General features: G+C 38.6%; 1 protein-coding gene across 1 annotated transcript in view; it reads right to left on the minus strand.

Moving 5' to 3' along the window:
- The window catches only part of LOC114054114 (ethanolaminephosphotransferase 1-like), a 151,694-nt gene that overhangs the window by 2,431 nt on the left and 124,522 nt on the right, over window positions 1-24,741 (minus strand). Inside the window, exons 7-9 of the mRNA XM_027877241.1 lie at window positions 16,010-16,058; window positions 10,466-10,646; window positions 765-947 (exon numbers count right to left, since the gene is read on the minus strand). Coding sequence (XP_027733042.1) covers window positions 765-947; window positions 10,466-10,646; window positions 16,010-16,058 — 413 coding nt within the window. The remainder of the gene's footprint in view (window positions 1-764; window positions 948-10,465; window positions 10,647-16,009; window positions 16,059-24,741) is intronic.

Below are 24,741 nucleotides of genomic sequence, written 5' to 3' on the forward strand. Positions count from 1 at the left end.
TTGATTTTTTTTTGATCTTCACTTTTTTCTCTGAAGATCTTAATCAGACCTGCAAATAACTGCTTTTATTTTACATAAATGATCTCTCCCTGGGATGAGTGAGCATATTTGTGTCCTAAACAATTTATATGCTAAAAGGAATAATTCAAGAAATCTTTTTTTTAATCCATTAGTTAATAACATCTCACACACTATGGCCCATGTGTGCACCTATGTACACACTTAATACATTTGTATAGCACTTTAAGGTTTGCAAAGCACTTTACATATACTTTCTCTTTTGATCCTCATAACAGCCCTGGGAGGTAAGAGCCTGTGATGATCTACATTTTAAAACTGAACCGATGCTAGCCATACAGCTGTTAAGTGTCTTTGGCAGGATTTGAACTCCAGTCATCCTAACTCCAAGTCCAACATGCTGTCTACTTTACCACCTAGCTGCGTCATAAGAGGAAACAGTAAGGCCTTAGGGTAATTAGATGGAGTCTGGAAGCTGTTCAGGGATGGAAGAAGGGAAAAGAGGCAGAACAAAATGGAGTCTTCTTTTTCTCCTCTCTTCCCTTCCCCCCGCTTCAGTGGATTGCAAGATGGAAACAAGGCAGGGCAAACAGCAGCATTTAGAGAGGGGGAAGGAGCTAATAAGGGCCTAAGGCAGGATTTGAATTCAGGTTTTCCTGACCGCAGGGTCAGCACTCTAGTACTATTACTTTTAATTTGCTACTGTAAGGAAAGAAGACAAACAAACAAAAAGATGAGATATTTACCACACACACTCCATAGTGCACATGAGCCATTGTGGTTAACGCAGTGAAAGCCATGAACACCGATTCCTCCAGTCTCCCCAGAAGCCCTGTTACTGCTGCGAAGACCACCAGGGCCAATGGAAACAAGAGGTAGTGGAATGACTCAGATCTGGTGTTGCTCATTTGGCACACGATCACTCTGCACTGTTGCAATAAGAGAAAACAATCCCATTTTAAAGTTAGATGGGGGAGCCAAAGTTGTCTAAAGGAAGCATGTTAAAAGTTAATGTTATCTATTAGGTTTCCTGCTCTTCCTGCCCAACTCTCTCCCAGGCTTCCTACTCCCTAAACACTCACCTTCCCATTTCTGAGGACTAGAAAAACTGGACTAGATCCAAGGGTGAAGTTTAATGGGAAATGTCTCTTTTCCTTCTATATTGGCAGAGAGAAAAAATATGTATGTGAGGTGACTAGCAGAATGAATGGATTTTATTGTTTCCCCCTTTTCTCCTTTTTAACAGCTTCTTCTGTCTCTTTTGAACTTATTTCTGAAATTTTGCCCCTATTCCTGTTTATTCAGACTTCCAAAAAGCACGAGCAAATGACAAGTGATAAGCTTCCTGCTTAGTGCTAATCCAGGAAAGCTTTGTAGAAGCAATACTTCAAGAATGACTAACCAATTGGGTCTAGACCAGGGGAATAAGTCAGATTGCTGTTGTTCAGTCATTTCAGTTCTGTCCGACTCTTTGTGACCCTATTTGGGGTTTTCTTGGCAAAGATATTGGGTTGATTTGCCATTTCCTCCTTGAGCTCATTTTACAGATAAGGAAGTGAGGCAACAGGGTTAAGTGACTTGCCCAGGGTCACAGAGCTAATAAGTATCTGAGGCCAGATTTGAACTCAGGAAGATTCATCTTCCTGACTTCTGGCCCGCCACTATATCCACTCACTGTACCACCCGCTAGTACTACTATTCACAACAACCTCATTTTCACCTAAGCAGGAAGACTTCTTGTTGAACTTAATATTGAACCTTCTCCTTACCAGTGATGTTGTCTCCAATGTATTGAACGTTCGACAAACCTCCAGATCCTACAAGGTGCAGAAAGCACCAGCCTCACAAAGAGTGTGGACCCCCTATACACTCAGGGGAAAGGGAACTAGCTGGAAGCACAGTGGCTGTAGTGGTCACACAAAGCCAATTTTCTGAAAGCGGTTCCAGACCACGAAGAAGACTGGACTGAGATGTATATTAAGCCCAACTGTAGATCTAAGAAGATGCAAGCAATTAAGAACTCCAAGCATTTGACACTTGGAGGAAACAAGAAGAGAAGGGGTCAAATGATCTAGTCTAGTTTCATTTTTTTCTTGCTTCCATAATAAAAATTTTAACATTTAACTTGAAACTTCAAAAAAAAAATCTTATCAGTTTAGAGTAGAAAGGGAACCAAGAGTCTATTCCCCTCATTTTACAGATGAGGAAACTGAGGCACAAGGGGATTAAATTACTTGTGCCTCTTCCTCCTACTTAGCTAGGGAGGGGAGGGGCCCTGTGTTTGGGCAAATGTAATCTTGGATGACCTCTCCCTAATGAGATAGTGACCAGGGAAGCCAGCAGCTTTTGACCCTATACTCACTAGTTTGGCCTCTTTCCACCAAATGAAAGTCGTGTAAAACACCATCACAAATTGGGACTAGTGAGTAAACCCATTTATCCCAGCAAATAGTGAGCAGAAATTGGAGAAGTTATGCAGATTAGAACAGGGTTGAGGAACGTGTAGCTTTAAGGCCCTTTGACATTCAGTCAAAGGGTCGCACTTGACGATCTAAAAGGCCACATGTGGCCTCAAAGCCACACGTTCCCCACCCCGGGATTAGAATATACCAGAAAATACACAGGAATGAATGAACTCTTCAGATGGGCTTGGTCCAACCAAGAGAGAAGCCCCAATGTCACCCAAGGGGAAACTCTGCAGAGTCTCAGGGAGCCAAGCTAGAAATCAGGTATGTGTTAAAGACCTAACTTCACCTACCTCTCTGCCTTCCAAAATCTACCTCTATCTCTCACACCATGGAGAATGCCTCTTCTCCAATCTAGAATCCCATTCTCCAGGTGGCATACAGCACAGGGCTGCCACTTCTCCACCCATATTGATGGCAGTCAGGTTACAGTCACACAAGCAGAATGGTGCAATGGAAAAAATGCTCGAATAAAATGACCTTGAGTTCAAATCCTAGCTTTGTACTTATTGCTGGATGACCTTGGTCATCCTTGTCTCTTACAGTCTTTTTTTCCTTCCACTGTAAAAAGGAAAGAGTTGTACTTGATGGCTTATAGGTTCTTAATTCCAGTCCTAAATCTATGATCCTAGGATCATATAGGTGGTAAGAAACAGAGCTGTCAATTGAATGCAGAACTTTTGACTCTAGATTCAGTGCTCACTCCACTACATCACATTGCTTCCAAAAAAAAAGCCCTTGCCTCACAAACAACCCTGCATTAGTACTTCCTAAAAGATCTGAGCATGGTGGCCCATGCTTCTAAACCAGGGGTGGGGAACCTGCAGCCTCGAAGCCACATGTGGCCCTCTAGGTCCTCAAGTACAGCCCTTTGATCGAATTCAAACTTCACAAAACAAATACCCTTAATAAAACGATATTAAACTGTGAAGTTTGGATTCCGTCAAAGGGCCACACTTGAGGACCTAGAGGGCCACATGTGGCCTTGAGGCCACAAGTCCCTACCTGCATTCTAAACCCTGCCATGGGGGGGGGGGGGGGGGGGGGCTGATGCTAATGAATCACTTGAATTCAGGAATTCTGAGCTTTGGTAGAGCTACAGTTGATCAAATGGCTTTTTGCACTGAGTCTGGTACCAGTATAGCAAACTCTGGGCATGGAGGTCCACCAGGCTGCCTAAAAAAGGACAAATCAACCTAGGTTGGAAAGCAGGCAAATCTGTGTTTCTGTATTGATCAGGCAGTGGGATCAGGTTCATGAGTGGCCACTGCACTGAAGCCTAGATGAGGGAGCTGGGAGACCCAGTCTCAAAAAAAGGGGGGGAAGGGAGAAACATACTTCCTGATGGACAACATCCATGTTTTGGCTTCTAGAATTGGGATGTTGAGAAGAAAGGTAGAGAATAAGGCTAATACATCTGAAAGCCTTGTAGCCAGACGAAACAACCATATCCTAAAGACAATTAGTTTGAGCTATGCCCTCATATTCAGCTAGGACATGCTTCTGGAATCCATGAAAGTCACATAAATACATGGTATACAAAGAAAAATTATGAATAATAAGTGTTTGTGATAACTTTTAATACCATGTTCTTAATTACCCCCAAAGAACTAGTCAAAGGATAATGAGCTTATAATAATGGGACCTGAGTTCTTGGAAAGTCATTTAGCCTCTCAAGGACAGTTCCCTCATCTGTAAAATGAAAGGTTTGGTCTATTACCCTTCTACCTCTAGATTCATGAAATGGAGCACGTAAACAATCAATTATTGATCATTCAAGGGAGGAATAACCACATCGATTATTCAAGTCCTTTGCTTTTTCTCCTCTCCAGTTACCTGACTTTTAACAACCTGTTTTGCTATTGATTTGCAATAGCAAATAATAAAAGATTAAGGAGAATAATGAAATTGAAGCCAGTAATTCTTATGAAGTTTGGTAGTTGTCCATGAATTTGTTTTATCCATGCCAACCCTGCCCACCATCAGTACAAGATAACTGGGTACTAACTGGGTACTGTAAGCAGGAATAATTACAACTTAGTGAAGACATAGCAGTGAAGAAAAATAGGTGACAATGTAGTTTTTTGTAGTACAGAAATTAACTTTTTTTAAAAAATTAGATAAGTATCATCTAATGTGTTTCCTAGTCACCTACTTTGGAAGGTAAATTTTGGAAATGCTGAGAAAAGTCCATTACTTTGGCCAAAAAAAAAAAGTTATTGGTGACTTTTATAACAACATTTTTAGTTGAATGGTGAATCTAGGAGTCAAACTGTAGGAAGTCAAGAAGGGCATGGGTTAATAGAGATAAATATAATTTCTTATATCTGAATTTTAAAAATCAACCTCACAAATAAAAGATAGGGAAGTCTGGTTACATATTAGTTGAACTGAAAAAAAGATCTGGAGACTGTAGTGGCACACAAGTTCATTATGAGTCAGTTGTATGACATGGCAGCCAAAAAAAACTAATGCAATCTTTAAATTAATCTTAATCTCACTGGCCCTCAAGTCAGGAGGACCTGAGTTCAAATCCGGTCTCAGACCAGACACTCGACACTTACTAGCTCTGTGATCCTGGGCAAATCACTTAACCCCAATTATCTCCTCCCCCCCAAAATTAATCCTAACCTAAATCAAGCTAAGTTTGGAAGAATGTCTAGTAAAATGGAGGTGATAATACTATTGTGCTCTTTCCTTGTGACAGCTGAAGTACTGTGTTGAGTTCTGAGTGTCACAGTCTAGAGAATATATTGGTAAAATGAAGAACATCCTGGAGGAGAGGGAATACAGAAAGTTGAAGGGTCTCAAAATCATACCACAGAAGGATGAGTTGAAGGAAATGGTATAGATTAGTATGGGAAAGAGAAGTCTAAGGGGGGAACATGTTAGATACTCCAAGTATTGGAAGAACTATCACCTGGAAGAAAGATAAGCCTTGTTTTGTTCAATATACCGGGCATAACTAGGAAGGATAGATATGAGTTGCAGAGATACAGATTAGACTTTACTTAAAGGAAATATTTCTAAAAATAGAGTTTTACAAAAACGGAAAGGACTTCCCCAAGTGGTAATAAGTTTCCCCTCACTAGAGGTCTTCAAGGTTCTGGATACAGTTAGAAAGGATTCTTGTTCACATACAGGTTCCATAAGGTGACCCCCAGCGTCCCTTCCAACTCAGATATTCCATAACTATGTTTGATAACTATGTTTGATTCTGGGAAGGGGAAGGAGAAGGAGAAGGGGAATTTATTAAGCAATTAATATGTGCCACGCATTATGCTAAGCACTTTACAAATAGTACATTTGATCCTCACAACGACCCTGTGAGGCAGGTGCTATTAATATCCCCATTTTACAGTTGAGGAAACTGAAGCAGGAAGCAATTAAGAGACTTGAAAATAATAGTTAGAAAAAAGTGCATAAGAATCATGAAAATGGACTTTATAAAAAAAAGGGAGATCTGAGCATATTTAACAGCATAAAAAAATGGAGTCTGTGGAGGGGGTGATGATTGTGGTTACAAGGAATTAAGAACATCTCAGCTACTGCTAACCATAACAGGAGGTCCAAAGTTTTGTGTGTTTTTTTCCTTTGAGATGTCAAGAAAAAAATGTGTGATCTAAGGTAAATTTTAACTTATCTATAATTCTCAAACTATGAAAAGAAAATATTCATGCTAAAGCAACACATGTGCCATTACTTGCTACTGGGTAAAAATAATGAAACTCCAAGAGTGTAAGAATTTCAAGGAGAAAAAAATTGCCATGACAACATATCCTCAGCCTCCACAGGAAATATAAATAGGAACAACCAGCCAGAACCAGAAAATTAAAAGAAAATGTGACTTCTTCTAATTTGGAAATGTGATTTCAGCTACCATATTTTAATCCATTTAACTCAAACATGAGAGCAGGCAAATATTATTTACCCCCTGGTCCTAGGAGGCAGGGAGAATAGTGATACCCAGGTCAGAAACTGAAGAGTTAGGAAATAGACAATTTGAGAACAATGGGCTCCATAGCGTATTTTAAAAAGAAATGAAAACAAACAGATGGTAATTTATTAAGTGAAAACTCCTAGATTACTTTCTCCAATAAGGATGCCCTGGCCTTATCAACTTATTTTCAAAATGTTTGCCTAGTTTCACAAATAGAAACTTTTGTCCCTAACACCATAAAAAATGATGAAATGGCAATAATAAGAGCTAGCATTTATATAGCATTTTACAAATATTATTTCATTTTATTCTCTCAACAATCACGAGAGGTAGGTATTAGTATTATCTCCACATTTCAGATGAGGAAACTGAGGCAGAAAGACTTGCTCAGGGTCACACAGCTAGCAAGTATCTAAAGTATCTGTATTTGAACTCAGGTCTTCCTGACTCCAACTCTGGTGCTCAATTCTCTGCACCACCTAGCTGCCTATAGTTACAGGATTTAGAATTAGATAACCAGGATTTGAATCCCCTCTCTGCTACTTAAAATCTATGTAGTTTTGGCCAGGTGGTTAGCCTCTTTGGGTCTCAGTTTCTTCCTCGTATGTAAAGTAAGGAGTTTGGACTAGATGATGCTTTTTTCAGGTCTAAATCAGTCCTAATGATGCATGTACATTAAGCTCAGTATAAGCTCAGTATATGTATACAGTCAATGTTTAACATTCACCCTTGCGACTTCAAGCATTTGCCTGATTTTACTAGTAACTTCATTTCACTTTCATGTTGATAAATGTGCACATTCATAGCAGAAAAAGATGAGAGGTGCAAGGGGCAAATTTGTGGGGTGGATGGTATCCTACTAGTCACTTCAATGGTCTTGTTCACCCTGTCAATGTAAAGAGCTCCCCATGTATTAGTTGCATATTTTCATTGCCTTTAAAACTTAACTTTCATGTTGCAATTATGCCTCCAGAATGTAGTGCAAGTGTTTTGGGCTGTAAGCCCAAGCATGCAAAGTCAGTGATGCAGCTTAGAGAAAATAGAAGTGTTAGATAAACTTTGTGCTGATATGTCTGTACCTGCCGCCAGCCAAATAGACCAACTGGCTAGAGGCATAGAGGCATAGAGGCATGCAGATCATAGATCTCAGCCTCAAGGTTAAATGTCGCCTCATCTCCACTATGCTGCCATACTCCAAGACCCTTAACGATCCCAAACAGGCCATGAAGCAGACATCACTGATGGATTATTTTAAGCTGGTGCATCCTTCACCATCTTTATCGCCAACCACCAGGTGTGAAGGATTGAGTATCAAAGGTGATGTTGAGACCTCACTAGTCTGGGCGTCTTCTGACAGCAGGGAGTGAAGTCCCTGCAACCTCTCCCTTGGTTTTCAGAGGGTGGCCAAGGTAGAAAGTTTTACAGCAGTATAGTATACAGTATAACACCCTCACATTGCCATCTGACATAGGGGAAGGTACGATTCAGGTTAACAATGTTCTAGTTTTAAGAATTTTATTTACTATACAGTATTTGTGGTACTGTAGATTTCATGTGTTATGAAACGTGAATATTGTCCATAATCAGTGTTTTGTTTTGTTTTTATTGAGGTGTTAGCATAAAAGGTCACAGAAATCTAGGGAATGACTAGCAGGAAAAAATGCTTTGCATGTTACCAATTTTCATTTTCTTTTGTATACTTTTTATGGGTTATTTCATGGTTACTGTGTTAGGAAAAGTGCATAATATCAGAACTAATGTTTTGTTATAAAGAAGTATATGAAGAAAAGTATATTTTCAGCATTCTCTAGTGAAAGATTATAGTTTTGGGTGGTCCCGGGAATCTAACCCCGTATTTCCCATAGGTTTAATGTATCAACATTTGCATTTTTTACTTCCATGCACGTTTTCTAGGAACATTACCCTCGTGAAAGCTGAGGGTTGACTGCATATTAAAATTCATATTAGGGAGTGAGGTGTTAATAAATCTCTAACTTTAGGAGTTAAAAGTTATAAGAGACCAAAGTTCCCTACCTTTTTATCCAATTTTTCCATTACTACAATATCTCCTGGTTCCTTCTAAAAGATTTACAATTTCACTCATTCAACAATAGTTTTCATTGGAGAGGGTAGAAAGAAGTAGAGTAACCAATATTCCTATTTCTCTAGGTATACCCTAGGATCTGTTGGGAGTTTGACAGGCCATAGCCCAAACACTGAGTATCTATAAATTCCAAAAAATCTAGGGGTTGGGGTATTAGAAAACCAAAGACCTTGTCCTTTGCTGCACTGTGTGACTTCCATTTAATTCTACATCAGGAAATTCATAACTGCAAACATTCCTTCTTATGGAAAAAAATGCTAGATCAATATGTTTCCCCCAATAGTGTCACAGTTCCTTTTCATGTAAGTACTGTGTGATCCTGGGCAAGTTACTTAACCCTGTTTGCCTCAGTTTTCTCATCTGTAAAATTATCTGTAGAGGGAAATGGCAAACCACTCCAGCATCTTTGCCAAGAGAACCCCAAATGGGATCACGTAAGTCAAAGTATATTTTCTTTTCTCCGCAATGATAAACTGCAGAGCTGATCTACATCGGTAGTAACTGATTAAATCAAAATCCAAAAAGAAAATCATCTATTAAATGAAAACTTCTAGATTACTTTCCCCAATGAGGATGCCCTTGCCCCTTGTGTCAAACAGGCAAAAGAAAATTCCAGGAAAGCATGCCGTTTTGCTTACACTTGACTCCTCTCCACATACTCTTTAAACAGCAATACTGGCCAGCTTGCTGTTCCTCACATACGCCACTCCATCTACCGATGCCATGCCTTTGCATTAGCTGTGCCCCTTACTTAGAATGCTCTCCTTTTTCACTTCTACCTCCTAGCTTTCCTGCCCTTCTTCAAGACTCAACTCAAATCCCACCTTCTACAGGAGGCATTTCCCAGTCTCCCCTGCTACTAATGCCTTCCCTGAGGTTACCTTCCATTTACACTGTACATCTGTTGTAAGTATATCATGATTCACGTATTTTGTATTACATATTTACGTCTATTGTCTCTTCCAATTCCAATCCCTTCCTGAAAGCAGGGATCGTTTCTTGCTTTTTTTTTTTTTTTTTTGGTATTCCTAGTACTTGGAACATAGTAAGCACTTAATAAATGCTTGTTGACTGACAACCATTTTAAAGTAATAAACCAATATGTCGGCGTCACCAAATTCAGAGGCTGTCCGACCAAACCCTCTACACCAAGTCATGTCAACATGCCCCAAAATGAGTCATTTGATTTAGCTTCAGCATCTGGGCCCCTGAGGCCTAAGAATCATCTCTAGAGACACCAGTCTACTTTTTGGGCAGCAAAGTGGTGCAGTGGATAGAGAGCCAAGCCTGGAGTCGGGAATTTGTGGTTGTTGTTCAGTTGTTTTTCAGCCATGTCTGATTCTTCGTGACCCCATTTGGGGTTTTCTTGGCAAAGATGCTGGAGTGGTTTGCCATTTCCCTCTACAGATAATTTTACAGATGAGAAAACTGAGGCAAACAGGGTTAAGTAACTTGCCCAGGATCACACAGCTAGTATGCTCAGGACAACCTGAGGTCAATCCAACATCAGACACTTACTAGCTGTGTGACCCTAAGCAAGTCATTTAACCTGTTTGCCTTAATTTCCTCATTTGTAAAATGGAAATGATAATAGCACCATTAAATGAGATGATAATTACAAAGTGCTTAGCACAGTGTCTACTACATAGTAAGTGCTCTACAAATGTTAGTTATCATTATTATTATTACTATTTTACTACTTAAGCAAAATCACTAAGGTTGAGAAGAAAATTCAGAAGGCCTAAACCTAAGCCATCCCTTTGTCTCCAGGCAGGACCTGAAACTAATGCCATTTCAAAACGATTATAGCTATCCAATGCCTAAGGCACACAGTGCCCCATTTAGACAAAAGCAAGATTGCTTAAAGAATTGTGAAGGTCATTTTGGATGAACGTTTTTTCACCCAACTACGCAAGTGTGAATCTTTTGGATACTTACGGCAACACTGGAGAAGGCAACGCCAACCATAAATAAAAATAATCTGGGCTGCTTGATTAATATATTACATGGAGATAAAGCCACCCAAACAGTCAGGAGGGAAAACAGGAGGGCAGGAGACACTAAAGGCAGCAAGGCTTCATACAAAGAATCTTGCTTCAACGTCTTCCTCTGGTATGCCCTACAACACAGAAAAATAAAAACGCCAGTTTTAATATTAGAGCACAGGTCTAGAGTTAGAAAATCAGACTGAGCGTGAGGAGACCTGAGTTCTGGGCTCCGTTACTGATGAGCTCGTGACCCTTCACAAGGCATTTAGACTCTTTGAACCTCATCTGAAAAATGAGGTTAATCTAATATTCTGTTTAATAGGGAAGTTTTGTGATTGTCACATATGGATTGTCAAATGTAAGTAATTAGAATAGAATAACATAGAAAAATATATAAGCACAGAACTTTGAGCTACAAAAGACCATATTTAGTTCAATGCCCTGTTTTACAAATGAGGAAACTGAGGCCCAGAGAAGCCAACTTCCCCAAAGTGTTACTAATTAACTAACTGCGTGATGTCAAACCTTTATGTCTGCGTCATGTACCCATTTTGAGCTTATCTTGGTATACAATGTGAGATGTTAGTCTATACCTTGTTTCTGGTATTCTAGCTTTCTAGTTTTCCAACAATTTTTGGTCAAATAGTGTGGGTTCTTATACTAGTAGCTGAGATCTTTGGATTTGTCAAATTGTTCTTCCTTCCTTCTCTATTGTGTACCTAATCTGCTTCACTGATCAACTTTTTATTTTTTAACCAGTACCAAATTCTTTTTTTTCATTCTTAATTATTTTATTTTTAATTTATGGGATAAAACAGGCATTTTCATAGCATAGTATAATAAAAAAATGATTGCACATGAAACTGAAAATCTATCACGTAAAACTTGCTATTCTATTTATACATATATAATAAATTTTTATATATGTATATATATAAAATGTATACATAATGTTTTTCTTTTTCTCTTTTTTTTCCTCCCCCCTCCATGGCTACCATTAGACATGAATAGTTGTGTATGTATATACATATACATGTATATAATATATACACACATATACATACATACATGCATATATACATACACATACATGTATACAAACATATATACACATATATATAATTATTCCATACATACTTCTATTTATCAGTTCTTTCTCTGGATGCAGATAGCATCTTTCTTCATTTATCCTTTATAGTTAATTTGGGTACTTCTAATAGTTAAAATGATTTATTCACTCATTCTTAAAACAATATTGCTATTATTGTATACAATATTTTCTTGGTTTTGCTCATTTCAGTCTTTGTTATTTCATACAAGTCTTTCCATGTTTTTCTAAGATCATTGAGCTCATCATTTTTTTTTTTAAGTGAGGCAATCAGGGTTAAGTGACTTGCCCAAGGTCACACAGCTAATATGTGTCAAGTGTTTGGTCTGAGGCCGGATTTGAATTCAGGTCCTCCTGACTTCAGGGCCAGTGCTCTTAGTGCGCCACCTAACTGCCCCAAGCTCATCATTTCTTATAGCACAGTAGTATTCCGTAATAATCATAGACCACAACTTGTTCAATTTACTGCTTTGTAGCATAGTTTGAGATCTGGTAGTGCTGGGCCCCCTTCCTTCTTACTTTTTTTCATTATTTCCCCTGAGATTCTTGACCTTTTGTTATTCCAGGTGAATTATGTTATCATTTTTTTTACTCTAATCCTCTGGTAATTTGATTGTTATGGCACTGAATAATTAAATTAATTTAAGTAGAATTATAATTTTTATTATATTTGTTCAGCCTACCATAAGCAATTAAAAGTTCTCCAATTATTTTAATCTGTCTTTATTTGTTCAAAGAGTGTTTATAGAGTATTCATATACTCTAGACACTATGTGTCTAGGCAGGTAGACTTCCAAATATTTTATACTTTCTGTAGTTATTATAAAGGAATTTCTCTTTCTATCTCTTCCTGTTGGCTTTTGTTAGTAATATGCAGAAATGCTGGTGATTTACATTGTTTTATTTTATATCCTGCAAGTCTGCTGAAATGGTTAACTGTTTCAATTAGTTTTTTAGTTGATTCTCTTGGGTTCTCTAAACCATTGTATCATCTGCAAAAAAAAAAAAGTGGTAATTTTGTCTATTTGCCTATGCTTATTCCTTCAATTTGTCTTTCTTGTCTCATTGCTACAGCTAGCATTTCTAGCACTATTCTGGTGATAATGGGCATCCTTGCTTTATTTCTGATTTTATTGGAAAAGCCTCTTATTTATCCCCATTATTATAGATAATGCTTGATCTTGGTTTTAGATAGATTTATGTTGTGGTTGTGGTTTGTCCTTCCTTCTTGAAGAGGACCATGACATCAGGGAGATGACATGACTTGCAGTTGAGTTTGATTTAAGGAAGGGAGGTCTGGGCAAAGTCACCAGCCTCACTTTCTCCTCCAGAGCCATGTGGGTCCAGTGACCAGATATCGATCAGGATGACTGGAGATAGCGCAGGATGCAATGGGAGACCCAGATTTATGTTATATTAAGGAAAGATTCATTTATTCCTATGTTTTCTAGTGTTTTTAAAAAGAATGGATACAGTATCTTGTCAAAAGGTTTTTTTTTCTACATTCTTTATTGTATGCTCATTCTTCCAGGCTGTTTTCTGACTTCAAACTTTTTGTTAGGACCAGGCTCTGTGAACTTTTGGAGGGGATCTCTGGATTTAGCTTTTGACATCTTGGGTCCTCTTGTGGCTTTTCTGAGGATACGAATGTTGTGTTATTCCAGTATCTCAGAGATAGCTCAGGCTGAGGGCTTACAAGCTTTCATTGCTCCCAAAGTAGTCTGATTGAGGGCAAAATCTGATCACAGCCCTCCTCATCTGAGTCCTACAAATCCCTACTCTGGGTTGAGGTCTGAGCAACATACCTGTGTTCCTGCCTCTGGTGCCATTCTAGTGAACTATGAGCTCTTCAAATGCAGAGACTGTGTTTTGCCTTTCCTTGTATCTCCAGCATTTAGCACTGTGTGTGGCACATAGTAGGCACTTAATAAATTGTCTACTGAGTATTTACTTGTAGCCTGCTGCAGGTCCTAACTACCATGAGCCATCTAGAAAGTTCTGATGGTTCAGAGTGACCTAATTGCATGCTCTTTTTTGGTCTGAGATTCCTGCCCTGGTTATTCCCCTCCAGGTTTCAGATTTGGCTGGGGGGGATAAAACTGAGACCTTGCTTTGCTTTTGGGGGCAGAATAACACAACAGCTGCTTGGGTCTGAACTTGATCTTTACTCAGTACCCAGCCTAAGGCCTGGGACTTCTACTTACTATAATGCCAGCCCCAGGCACAGGTACCCTCCTCAGTTTATCCTGGATATGTGACCCAGAACTGAGCAACAGAAATGACCCAGAATGAGCAACAGAACTACCAGCTGGTACCTATTCTTTCATCCTGCACAAGGTTGGGCCCCTTTGCGTGGCTCTGAGAACTCTCCCTGCAGTGGTCCACATTTTAGGGCTTCTTTTAATAGCTGCACACGAATGTTCTGTGAAACATTCTCCTGGCTAAACTATCTCCAGTGTCCATAGATCTGTCTGTCTCTGCTATGCCAGTCTAAGCTAGAAAGATGACCCACTCTGATTTTTTTTTCCTTGGAATTCCAAAACAGGACTCATTCTTGTGCATTTTCTAGATCTTTGTGGAGAAATTCTGATGGGGAGCTAGGCCAGGGGTGGCGAACCTTTGGCCTTGTGGCCCCATGTGACCATGTGACAGCCCCTTGCTGAATCCAAACTTCACAGAACAAATCCTTTTATTAAGGGGATTTGTTTTGTGAAGTTTAGATTTAGTCAAAGGGACTTACTTGAGAAACTAGAGGGCCACAGGTGACCTCAGGGCCACAGGTTCCCCACCCCTGAGCTAAACTATCCTCCTTCTTGCTACTCCTCAAACTTGGTGCTACCTCTTCAGTTCGCCCATCGGTTTACACCTCCCCACAAAAACACACGTGCTGATACATATTAGCTTTCTTATTTTAAAATCACAACTCATATTTTACCCAAAACAGTATTACTGAGCTTGAGATTATCCATCTTATTTATCTGAGTAATTTTTGTATCAGGGAAGTTAAGTGGTGCAGTAAATAGAGTGGCCAACCTAGAGTCAGGAAGACCTGAATTCAAATCCGGTCTCAGACACTTCCTAGCGGTGTGACCCTGAGCAAGTCACTTAACCCTATTTGCCTTAGTTTCCTCATCTGTAAAATAAGCTGGAGAAGGAAATGGCAGACCACTCCAGTATCTCTGCCAAGAAAACCCCAAATGGAGTCACAAAGAGTCAGATGTGACTGAAACAAAATAACCTTTCTAAACTTTTGTATTGCTTTTAAAGCTCAAATCCACAAATTTCAAAGAACTCTAAAGGCAATTCCACAAATTTTTAAAACAATGGCCACATTCCTGGAAATAAGTGTCTAACTTCTGAAGGTGCCTATGCTGAAAAAAGAACAGTATCCAATTTAAATGTTTGTTGATATGTTTGCTGAAAAAAATGTTGAAAATGTTGAAAAAAAAGAGCTTCAAGACATCCTTCATATTTCTCAATTCCTCAGAGCGAGTATTTCTTGAGAATATGAAGCCTGTCTGCAGTTTCATGAGATGCACCTATCAAACATCTAGGATAATTTCTATTTTGTCAGAATTTTAAACCACTCCATGTGTACTGAAATATGAGGATTCAACAACAAAAATAAAGGCATAGAAAACAACCACACACACACACAAAATAAGCTGTTAAGTTTGTACCATGTTAACACGGAGAAACAAGTAGAATATTTTGAATCACTAGATAAAACAGTACTATTCATTAGTGATTTTTAACAGATTCATTTTTACAAATATATGTGAGGACATGCTAAAAATGAGGACTAAGTTTGATGACATCTAGCTATATACGAACTATAAAGAGAAATATAAAAATGATAAGTGAGAAAATATAGCAATTTCAGATTTGCAAAGTGCATTACAAACATTCTCTTCAGAGATTCTCATAAGAATCCTACAAGAGAGATATTATAGCTATTACTACACCCCTATTTAACAGATGAGGAAAGTGGGACTCAGAGATTAAATGACTTGTCCATCATCATATGTCTGACTAATAAAGAGGCAGAATTCAAACTCAGGTCACTTCCAACTCCAAATTTCACACTGTTTCCACTTACACCACATGATCTCTCATAATGATCCACCCACCCCAATCTCAAAAAGAGGCTCTCATGTCAAAGAATTGAACATTTTGACAACAGAAGAACATCCATGGATAAATGTCCAAATCCACCTCAATGAAATGTCCAAATCCACTACACAAAAGGCCAGAATTCAATTAATATTTGCTGAACACCCAAGCTCCATGTATAATGCGCTCAATTTGTTTAGGATATCAATTGGGACATAAGCTGTTGTTTTCATCTGAGCTCCTACTATCTTTTAACTTAAAAAGCACACTTACGTGTAGATGTTGTAGAACGTCTGTGGGAGAGAAAGGAAAACGCTGCAGGCTGGAAAACAGACAGAAGATTTATGAATGGTCATTTATTGTTAAGCTCCCATGAGAATAAGCCTGTACTGCAATGATAATAATGGAAACACTCTGCTATCTGACAAGTAAATTCAAGGGGGCTTCAATCCTACTTCCATTGCCAGCTTCATGAATGGCTCAAGTAAAGCAGCATTGGAAATGGTGCCAGGAAACAAATGGTTTGAATGCAATGATTTTTTAAATTAATTACCCATTTTTCCTTGTGATGAACACATATGTCAAGAGTTGAAATTTCCCCCAAAAGTATACATTGCTGTCAAGATTTTGCATTCACTCAAGTTGAGGAAGATTTTGAATGCTGAATTGATTCCAAACAATAATAATAATAACAACAATAATAAAGAGCTAGCATTTCTACAAAGTGCTTTACAACTGTTAGCTCATTTGGTCCTCACAACAACCTTGTGAGGTAGGTCCATTATTAAGGAAACTAAAGCTAAGATTATGACTTGCCAAGGGCCATACGACTAGCAAATATCTGAGGAAGGATTTAAACTCGGGTCTTCCTGACTCAAGTCCAGTATTCTATCCAACCTTGCCATTTAGCTGCCTCTATGAATGATGACCAAATTCATGCAAACGCAGACAACTGTATCAGCTGACAGCAGGCTGACTGTCAAATGATGGACAAAATTTGAAAAATTGTTCTAAAAATAACCAACATTTTGACATTTATATTAATTCAGAACTTTGGGGTAGGTCTACTTCAATAGATCTGAGATCTCATCCATGTGAAATCTCCCTACATCCTCACCCATCCACAGCTTCTCATTCTGTGCTGTTCTTGTTCATTTTCCTTCATATATCCTCCACAGGGGATTTTACCCAAAAGGCCAGAGACCTCCTTTGAGATCTTTTAACATGCCATGGCTGTCTATTCTCCTTCACTCTTAGTATACCACAACCTCCTATTTAGATCATACCTCCTCAATGAAGTATTACTTGCATGTAGGTCATCATTGGAGGGGTGACACAGTAAATACAGCACTGGTCCTTGAGTCAGGAAGACCTGAGTTCAAATCCAGCCTCAGACACTTACTAGCTGTAGGGCCCTGGGCAAGTCACTTAACCCTGTTTGCCTCACTTCCTCATCCATAATATGAGCTGGAGAAAGAAATGGCAAACATTCTGGTATCTTTGCCAAGAAAATCCCAAATGGGGTCATGGAGAATTGGACACAATAAAAATAAAACATCATTGGAAATAAACTGCAACCTTCTTGTGCCACTGACCTAAGGGTCAGCCCTGATTTTGATAGTTCAGGGATTGTGTGTCGTGTTTCAAGATTCACAGACACATAACATCACCCAGAGAACATTTGTGTTTATTTGAAAAATTTTAAAATTTAAAAATTTAAAAGATAGGCTGTTGTGCCAGGAAGCAGCTTGGGAGCATTAAAAGAACTACATAATTTCCCAAGTGTAATCGCCCACTCTCTTCCTCTTATTTAATTCTGGGCTCAACTCACTGTCCATCTGCCTATGTACTGATGGACTAATTGGATGGACTTGCCTTCCAAGTGCATATCACAGAGTGGCCAATAAACATTTTTCACACATTTAGTTTTACCTTGATGGACTGTTAGGCTGAGCTCTTTTGAGTAATTAGGGATCATACTGAACAAGCCATTTGGGGTTTGATGTAATCTAGCACAATATCGTCTACAAACAGGTGATATTGGTAATGAAAGTGTTATCCCTATTTTACATAGGAGGATCAGAAGTTCCAAATGAAGTAGCCACTCAACAGGATCAACAATTCAGAAACCAGTCCATTATTCTGTGATCAGGACAGAAAAATGTAAATTTAATTAAAATTTAAAAATTATTTTTTTCTTAAAAAGACTGATATTAGGCTAGTTTTTAGCATCAAGAGAAGAAAACAAGAAAATCTGAAACCAAGTATACCATATAATTCTGCAAGTGGAAAGGACTTTAGCCATTGTTTATTTCCAGCCCCTAATTTTATAAATGAAGAAACTGAGAGTCAAAAAGGCTAACTGAATTACCCAGTATCAAACAATAAATTAGTTTGAACCTGAATGTTTTGATAGAAATCCACAGTTCTTTCCCCTTCACCACATTGCTTTAAATTTCTCTAAAAATAATGTCCCCATTTATGTTTTATATCTTTCCAAATGAGAAACAAGGTGCATCGTTAATCAATGGATTAACGTTTTTGCCTTGTAAAGTTGGAGAATGTACTGATAATTGTACCCTCTTTTGGGTCTACACTGGCAAATGACAGAAAAGCATTTAAATTCAAATTCAACTGAGTTGTGTGTGCATGCTATAGCAGCATTTTGCCTATTAAATGAATTTGCAGTGGATTAAAAAGCTCAGATTGCTTTGTTCTATGTTGACATTTCATTCCAAATCTTCCTGACAGCACTTTGCCCTTAGGAACTGGACTTCATTAGGTGCAACAGAGATTCAGTTATTCCCTGTTCAACTGATCTATCCATCAACTATGTGTTATGAAGATGAAGTGATGGAAATTAGAGATTTCCTGAAATAATAAAGTGATTTACATAGGGTAGAGGAGGACCTATTTTAATCTGCTTGATATGAAACTTTACCATTTCAGAGGACTTAGTGGATAGGAAAAAATGGAAAGCAGAAGTATCATGAACTTGGAATGAATTGTACTAGAAGAAGCAGTTGGACCTCCACCTCTCCTGCTGGCTCGACCACAGGTTGCCGAAAGGAGGTATTCACACAATCTGTATTTAGGCAGTAGAGTGCTCTAAGTTTTTGACATGGATTTCTTTGTCAACATACTTACTTTATTCATCTTTCCCTTTCCTTTTCTGAAATGGAAAAACTCTCCCTAAAATAATGAGGCAGCTGAAAGACTTGCACTCCAAAGAGGGAACCTAAATATTCTCTTTTCTACTTGTATACATTCTCAAAATTACCGCTTGCGGGATTTTCTGAGTTTAATGAGCACTGCAGCTAAGCTATGTTTTCTATTAAAAAGAGGGGGTATTGAGACAGAAGTTCAATAAAATCTCAAGTAAAATATAGTCATTCTAACATCTGCATTAGATTAGAGGAGACACAAGACAAAACACTGACTCTTGAGGTTAAATCTAAATTTCCTGCTGCAGTTCTGAAGAGATTGAGACTTTAGATCAAAAAGCCAACAAAGAAAAGCATGAAGCATCTCACAGTAGAATTCAAAAGTTATTAAATGGCAACAGTTGGTTATTTCTTTGAAGCATCACTTTAGTTAGCAATTATCCACTGACCACAAACAATGAGTAGAAACTCTGCACTGTGTAAAATTCTTATTCCAAGATGGCAGAGCCATACCTAAGGATCTGTGATTTTAAACCCCTAAGCACCTCCCTTGATTCTGTGAATTTCTTAAGAATAGCTAGGTAGCTTGGTGGAGAAGGCACTGGACTTGAGGTAAGGATCAAATCCAGCTTTAAATGCTTATTAGCTGTGTGACTTGGGGCAAGTCATTTAGCCTCAGTTTCCCCATCTGTAAAATAGGGATAATTTAACATCTATCTACCAAGGTTGCTGAAAGAATAAAATGAGATAGTGTTTGTAAAGTGCAAACCCTAAGGCACTATATAAATCCTAGTCATTAATTATTATCATATATGGTGTCTTGATAAGCTTTCTATACTTCTTCCCTAATATGCTCTTCTACCATTGTTGAGTTTCTCTCCTATGTCTTCCTAGAAAAAAAAAAATCTTTTCAGTTTCCACCTGGAGCTCATGGGTCAAATATCATCAAAGGACTTCCCGTCCCACTGCCAAGGAGAGACAGACAGACTGACACTTTCTCCTCTTTCTCTCCTTTGGGATAAATTGTTTTGTTCCAGTGATGCTTGAGTTTTCCAAAGGGGAAAAACGGCAAAAGAAGAAAATCAGCTTAAAAAACACAAGAAAATAAAAGTCAACCAAAAGAGAAAAGGAGGAAAATGAAAAAATAAAGCCATTATTTTCCAAGCAACCAGAAGCAGTGACAGCTAGAAAAAGTAACAAAACAAAATGATGTGACCCTTACAGCTGTAGCCTCCTGCTACATATACCTGTGCCCTCCCTGCATTTTCCCCATATTTGGCACCAGCCAGAAAAGGAAGGGCAGAGCCTCAAGCATAGCCTCAGGGTCTCTCATTGGAATTCTTGCAGAATTTTAATTCAGTTTCATTGATGCCTTTGCTTTTTATATCACATTCATTCCCAAATTTTAGATTAAACCTACTCCTTTGACCACTCCATTCCACATTGTTCAAATATGTGTGCACTCTTGACATGAACAAAACGAGCACCAGCGTGTATATTGTATATCTCCTACTAAAATGTATGTTCCTAAAGGATTGGAATCATGGTTTTTATCTCTAGTCTATCTCTCTTGAGTGTCTAGGATAGTTTCAACAAATCATGGATGCTCCATAAATTCTCTTGACTGATGCCCTGAAAACCATTTTAAGGTCCTCAATTGATGATCATCTTTTCCATATAGTTATTTGTTTCTACAGGCTATATAACTAAATGAGGTACTGTCTTTTGCCTTTCTTTTTATCCCCAGTGCTTAGCATGATAGGCTTAATTAATAAATGCTCATTAATGGACTTAATGAAAGGATGACCAAATGCAGAGAAAATCACAGCTATAGGGATTTGCAAATGGTACTTGGTGCTTATAAGGAGATGGATCTTGGGGAAGGACCAATAGGAGGATTATCAGGGCATTCCACTGCCTCCACTTCTGTGCTTTAAAAATTCTTGGGCATCTTTCTAGTGAAAAGTCTGATCTTCCTATGTTAAAGACCTAGAGAGATATCCTGAAAATGCTCCTAGATCTCAAGGTGTGTTCTGGAAATGGAAGTACTCTTGATAGAAAAGGCTTTGGGTATTCCTTCCTGTTAAGAGGTAGCATGGTATACTATGATGGAAACAGTGGTTGACTTGGAATCAGGAGACCTGGGTTCCAATCTTGACTCTGGCATATTGGCTATGTGATCTTGGACAAGTGACTACCCTCCCTGAATCTCCATTTTCTACTCTGTAAAACAGGAATAATAACTTAATTGTAACGTGACAAAAGTGCTTTTAGATTTTAAAGTGCTTTACCAGTGTAAATTATTATTATTATCCTTTCTGCAGTCATTTTATTGCTAAAATGAGATCATGATTATACATCAAAAGAACTATGTGGATAAATTGTTCTTGTTACCACTGCCTATAAGGGTGAACTTAGGGGCACCTAAGATCACTAGACGTGAAGTCTGACACATAAAGCCCTCTTCTGAAAGCTTCAACAAGACTGAAGAGCTTTTCCTTTGAGCAAACAGGATCATTCACATAGTATCAGCTACTAACAAGTTTTCAGAGAAGGGATTTTACCTACCACTATCAAGTACAACAGCCCACCAGTCAAAAATTATGGAAATGAAAAAAAAGCTTATTTTTTATCTCCAAACTAGAGGGAAGGGGCAGCTAGGTGGTGCAGTGGATAGAGTCCCGGCCCTGGGGTCAGGAGGACCTGAGTTCAAATCCGGCCTCAAACACTTGACACTAACTAGCTGTGTGACCTTACTAGCTGTGTGACCCTGGGCAAGTCACTTAACCCCATTGCCTAGCCAAAAAAAAAAAAAAACAAACTGGAGGGAAAAAATTCATACATGGGAGGCATCTTGGTAAAGAGGAAGGGGCACCGGATTTGGAGTCAGATGACCTGGGTTAAATTATTGGCTTTACTATTTACTAGCTGTGTGAATCTGAGCAAGTCACTTAACTAGGATTGTTTTTGATATGTCAATCTTATCTAAATGGGGGCATTTAGGTGGTGCAGTGGGTAGAGTTCTGGGTCTGGAGTCAGGAAGACCTGAGTTTGAATCTGGGCTCAGGTACTTAGTCAATCCAATTATTTGATAAATTTTGTCTAAATAGTGGAGATTTTGGATAACTATTCTAGATTAACTGCTCAAACAGCCCACATTTTGGTGACTGATACAATTATCCTCTGAGTTCTAGCAGTTTGTCCTCAAACATATACTAAAGGAGGAGGCATAGTTGGTGATATGATATTTGCAATCATAACAGAAAAACCCAGTTCAACGCCATCGAATTCAGAATAGAACCACATGACTAAAACCCTTGGCAGGTGAAGAGGAAGAAAGAGTTCAGTGACTTCTGACTACAAAAGCTTTGTCAATTCTTTCTTTCCACTGCTAAGAAGGTGCCTGAACTGCCTGGACTCATATTTGCCTTGGCTAAATGTCAAGAACTCACTTTGTTTTTCCATTACTGCTCTGTAAATAGTCAAGAGAGTAAATAATTAACATTTAAGTATTGTCTGTAAGTAATAGGATTTTGTCCAATGCTTGAAAAATCACAATTAAGGAATAAATCATGGATAACGCAGCAATACTACAAATGAAACATACAGTAAGAAACAAAAATACAATTACTCTGAAAACTAGGCCACCCTTCAAAAGTATTATGAAAAGAGAAGGTTCTTCTCATGGGCACAAGGTTAAAGTCAAGTTTAGGCTGTTGAGTTGCATAACCAAGGCTGCAGGGGCATTCTATTTTCCAGGTAATCATACAATGTTTTAAATTGACTTATCTAAATAAAAATAAACCCCTCAGAGAGAGGGATGTATTGACTTTACCAAAAAGGAACGTTGATTTTACTGATGAGTTGAATACAAGGAATTCAAATTCTACCAAATGTGGAGTATCTCAGCAACCAGTTTACATAATTTAGGTTAAAACCAGTTTCCAACATCTTCAGTATTTAGACAGAATTTACCAAGTAATTGGTACAACCAACAGGATGGAACACAGTCCTACTGCTTGTAGTAACTGTAGTCAAATAGTATGGTTTGGTGGTGAGTATAGAGTCCTTTTGAATTCAATTTAAAAAAATCAGTAAAGATTTCTAAGAGCTCACTATGGACCAAGCAGAGCCATGACTAGCATGCTTACCCCAATTTGTTCTGATGAGGTTGATTTTTTAAACTCGAGTGTAACTGACATTTTTCCCTCTGAATTTCCTTTTATTAGATTTAACCCAATGCTCCAGCCTCACAAGTTCTTTTTTAGATTCACTCTATTATTCAGCGTGTTTGCTATCCTTCCTAGCATTGAATCATCTGCAGATTTTATTTAATTGTTATCTATGCCTTCATCCATGTCATTATAAAACATTCAATAGAACAGATTATTGGTGAATGAATAGTCAGATAGTTTGAAAAAGATTTAAAGGTCTTAGTGGACTACGAGGTCAATATGAATAGCAGTGTGATATGGCAGCCCCAGAAGGTAATGGTATGTCGAGATACATTAAGAGGGTGATAGCTTCTAGAAGAGGCATAGTGGACAGAGAACTGGCCTTGGACTCAGGAAGACCTGGGTTCAAGTCTTACCTTTGATACCATAATGGTTGTATGACCATGGGGGAGTAATTTGACCTATTCTTTCCCGATTGATTTGTTTCCCACTCTCCACAGTGGCCGTTCCAAACTATCCTGTCTTTCCGCAAAGATCCCCAGTCCTCCTTCCCCCCACTCTCTCAGCTAAAAACCTTGCATCATATTATATGAAAAAAAAAATGCACTGATTTACCAAGATCTCTTCCTTCTCGTCTTCTCACTCAGTCATCTTACCTCACTGTGTCCTCTTTTATTCCGCTCTCAGATGAAAACATTGTCCTTCTCCTCGTCAAGAGCATGAACCCTTGATCCCATCCTCTCCTGTCTCCTCAGCAAATTGACCCATTACCCCACTCTCTGTTACCTACAATCTCTCCCTATCTACTGGCTCCTTCCCTGCTGCCTACAAACACACACGTGTCTTCCTCATCCTTAAAAACCCCTCATTTGATCATACTGTTCTCTATACCTAGAATGCCCTTTTTCTTCTTCTCCACCTGTTGAATTCCTATCTGCACCCTAAGGACCACCAGACTTTTCCATCTGTCCTGCAACTGAACCTTCCTATATCTGTTGTGTCTCTCTATTAGAAAGTTAACTTCTTAAAAGCAGGGGCTGTCTTGCTTTTCTATTTGTATCTCCAACACTTTACACATAGTAAGTGCTTTTTCATTTATTCATTCATGCCATCAAAGCCTAACTCAAATGATTTATATTCCATGAAGCCTTCCCTGCTTCTTCCTCTCAGAAATGATTTCATTACCACTCTAGACATCAACCCAAATTTTGTTCTATACTGCTCTAATGTACTCATCATGCAATACTATTTATTACTGTCATTGGTGTCTCTGTCTTATCCCTCTACTAGATTGTAAGTTTCCTAAAGAAAGGGACCATGTTTTCTTTAAATTTTGCATATCTCTCCAGACTTTGCCATCATTCCTCAACTGTTTTCTCCCTCCCCACCATCCCTTGAAGCCTCCTTTCATTGGTGAGCTCCTCTGGTTACTTCCATTTTGAGGAAGTCCCAGACCGGCCATCCTTCATTTTCAGGACATATGTACCTTCACCCCATTGCTTTTCAGTTCGACTTTATATGTTGACTTGCCCCATTAGAAGGTAAGCACCTTGAGGGCAGGGATTGTCTTTCCTTCTTGCTTGTATTTGTGTCCCCAGTGTTCAGCACAATGTCTGGTACAGAGGTACCAGATAATAAATAAATGCTTAATCAATGCTTGTTGACT

The sequence above is a fragment of the Vombatus ursinus genome, unplaced genomic scaffold (assembly GCF_900497805.2).
Source record: "Vombatus ursinus unplaced genomic scaffold, bare-nosed wombat genome assembly UNPS02014812.1, whole genome shotgun sequence".
NCBI classification, from domain to species: Eukaryota; Metazoa; Chordata; class Mammalia; order Diprotodontia; family Vombatidae; genus Vombatus; species Vombatus ursinus.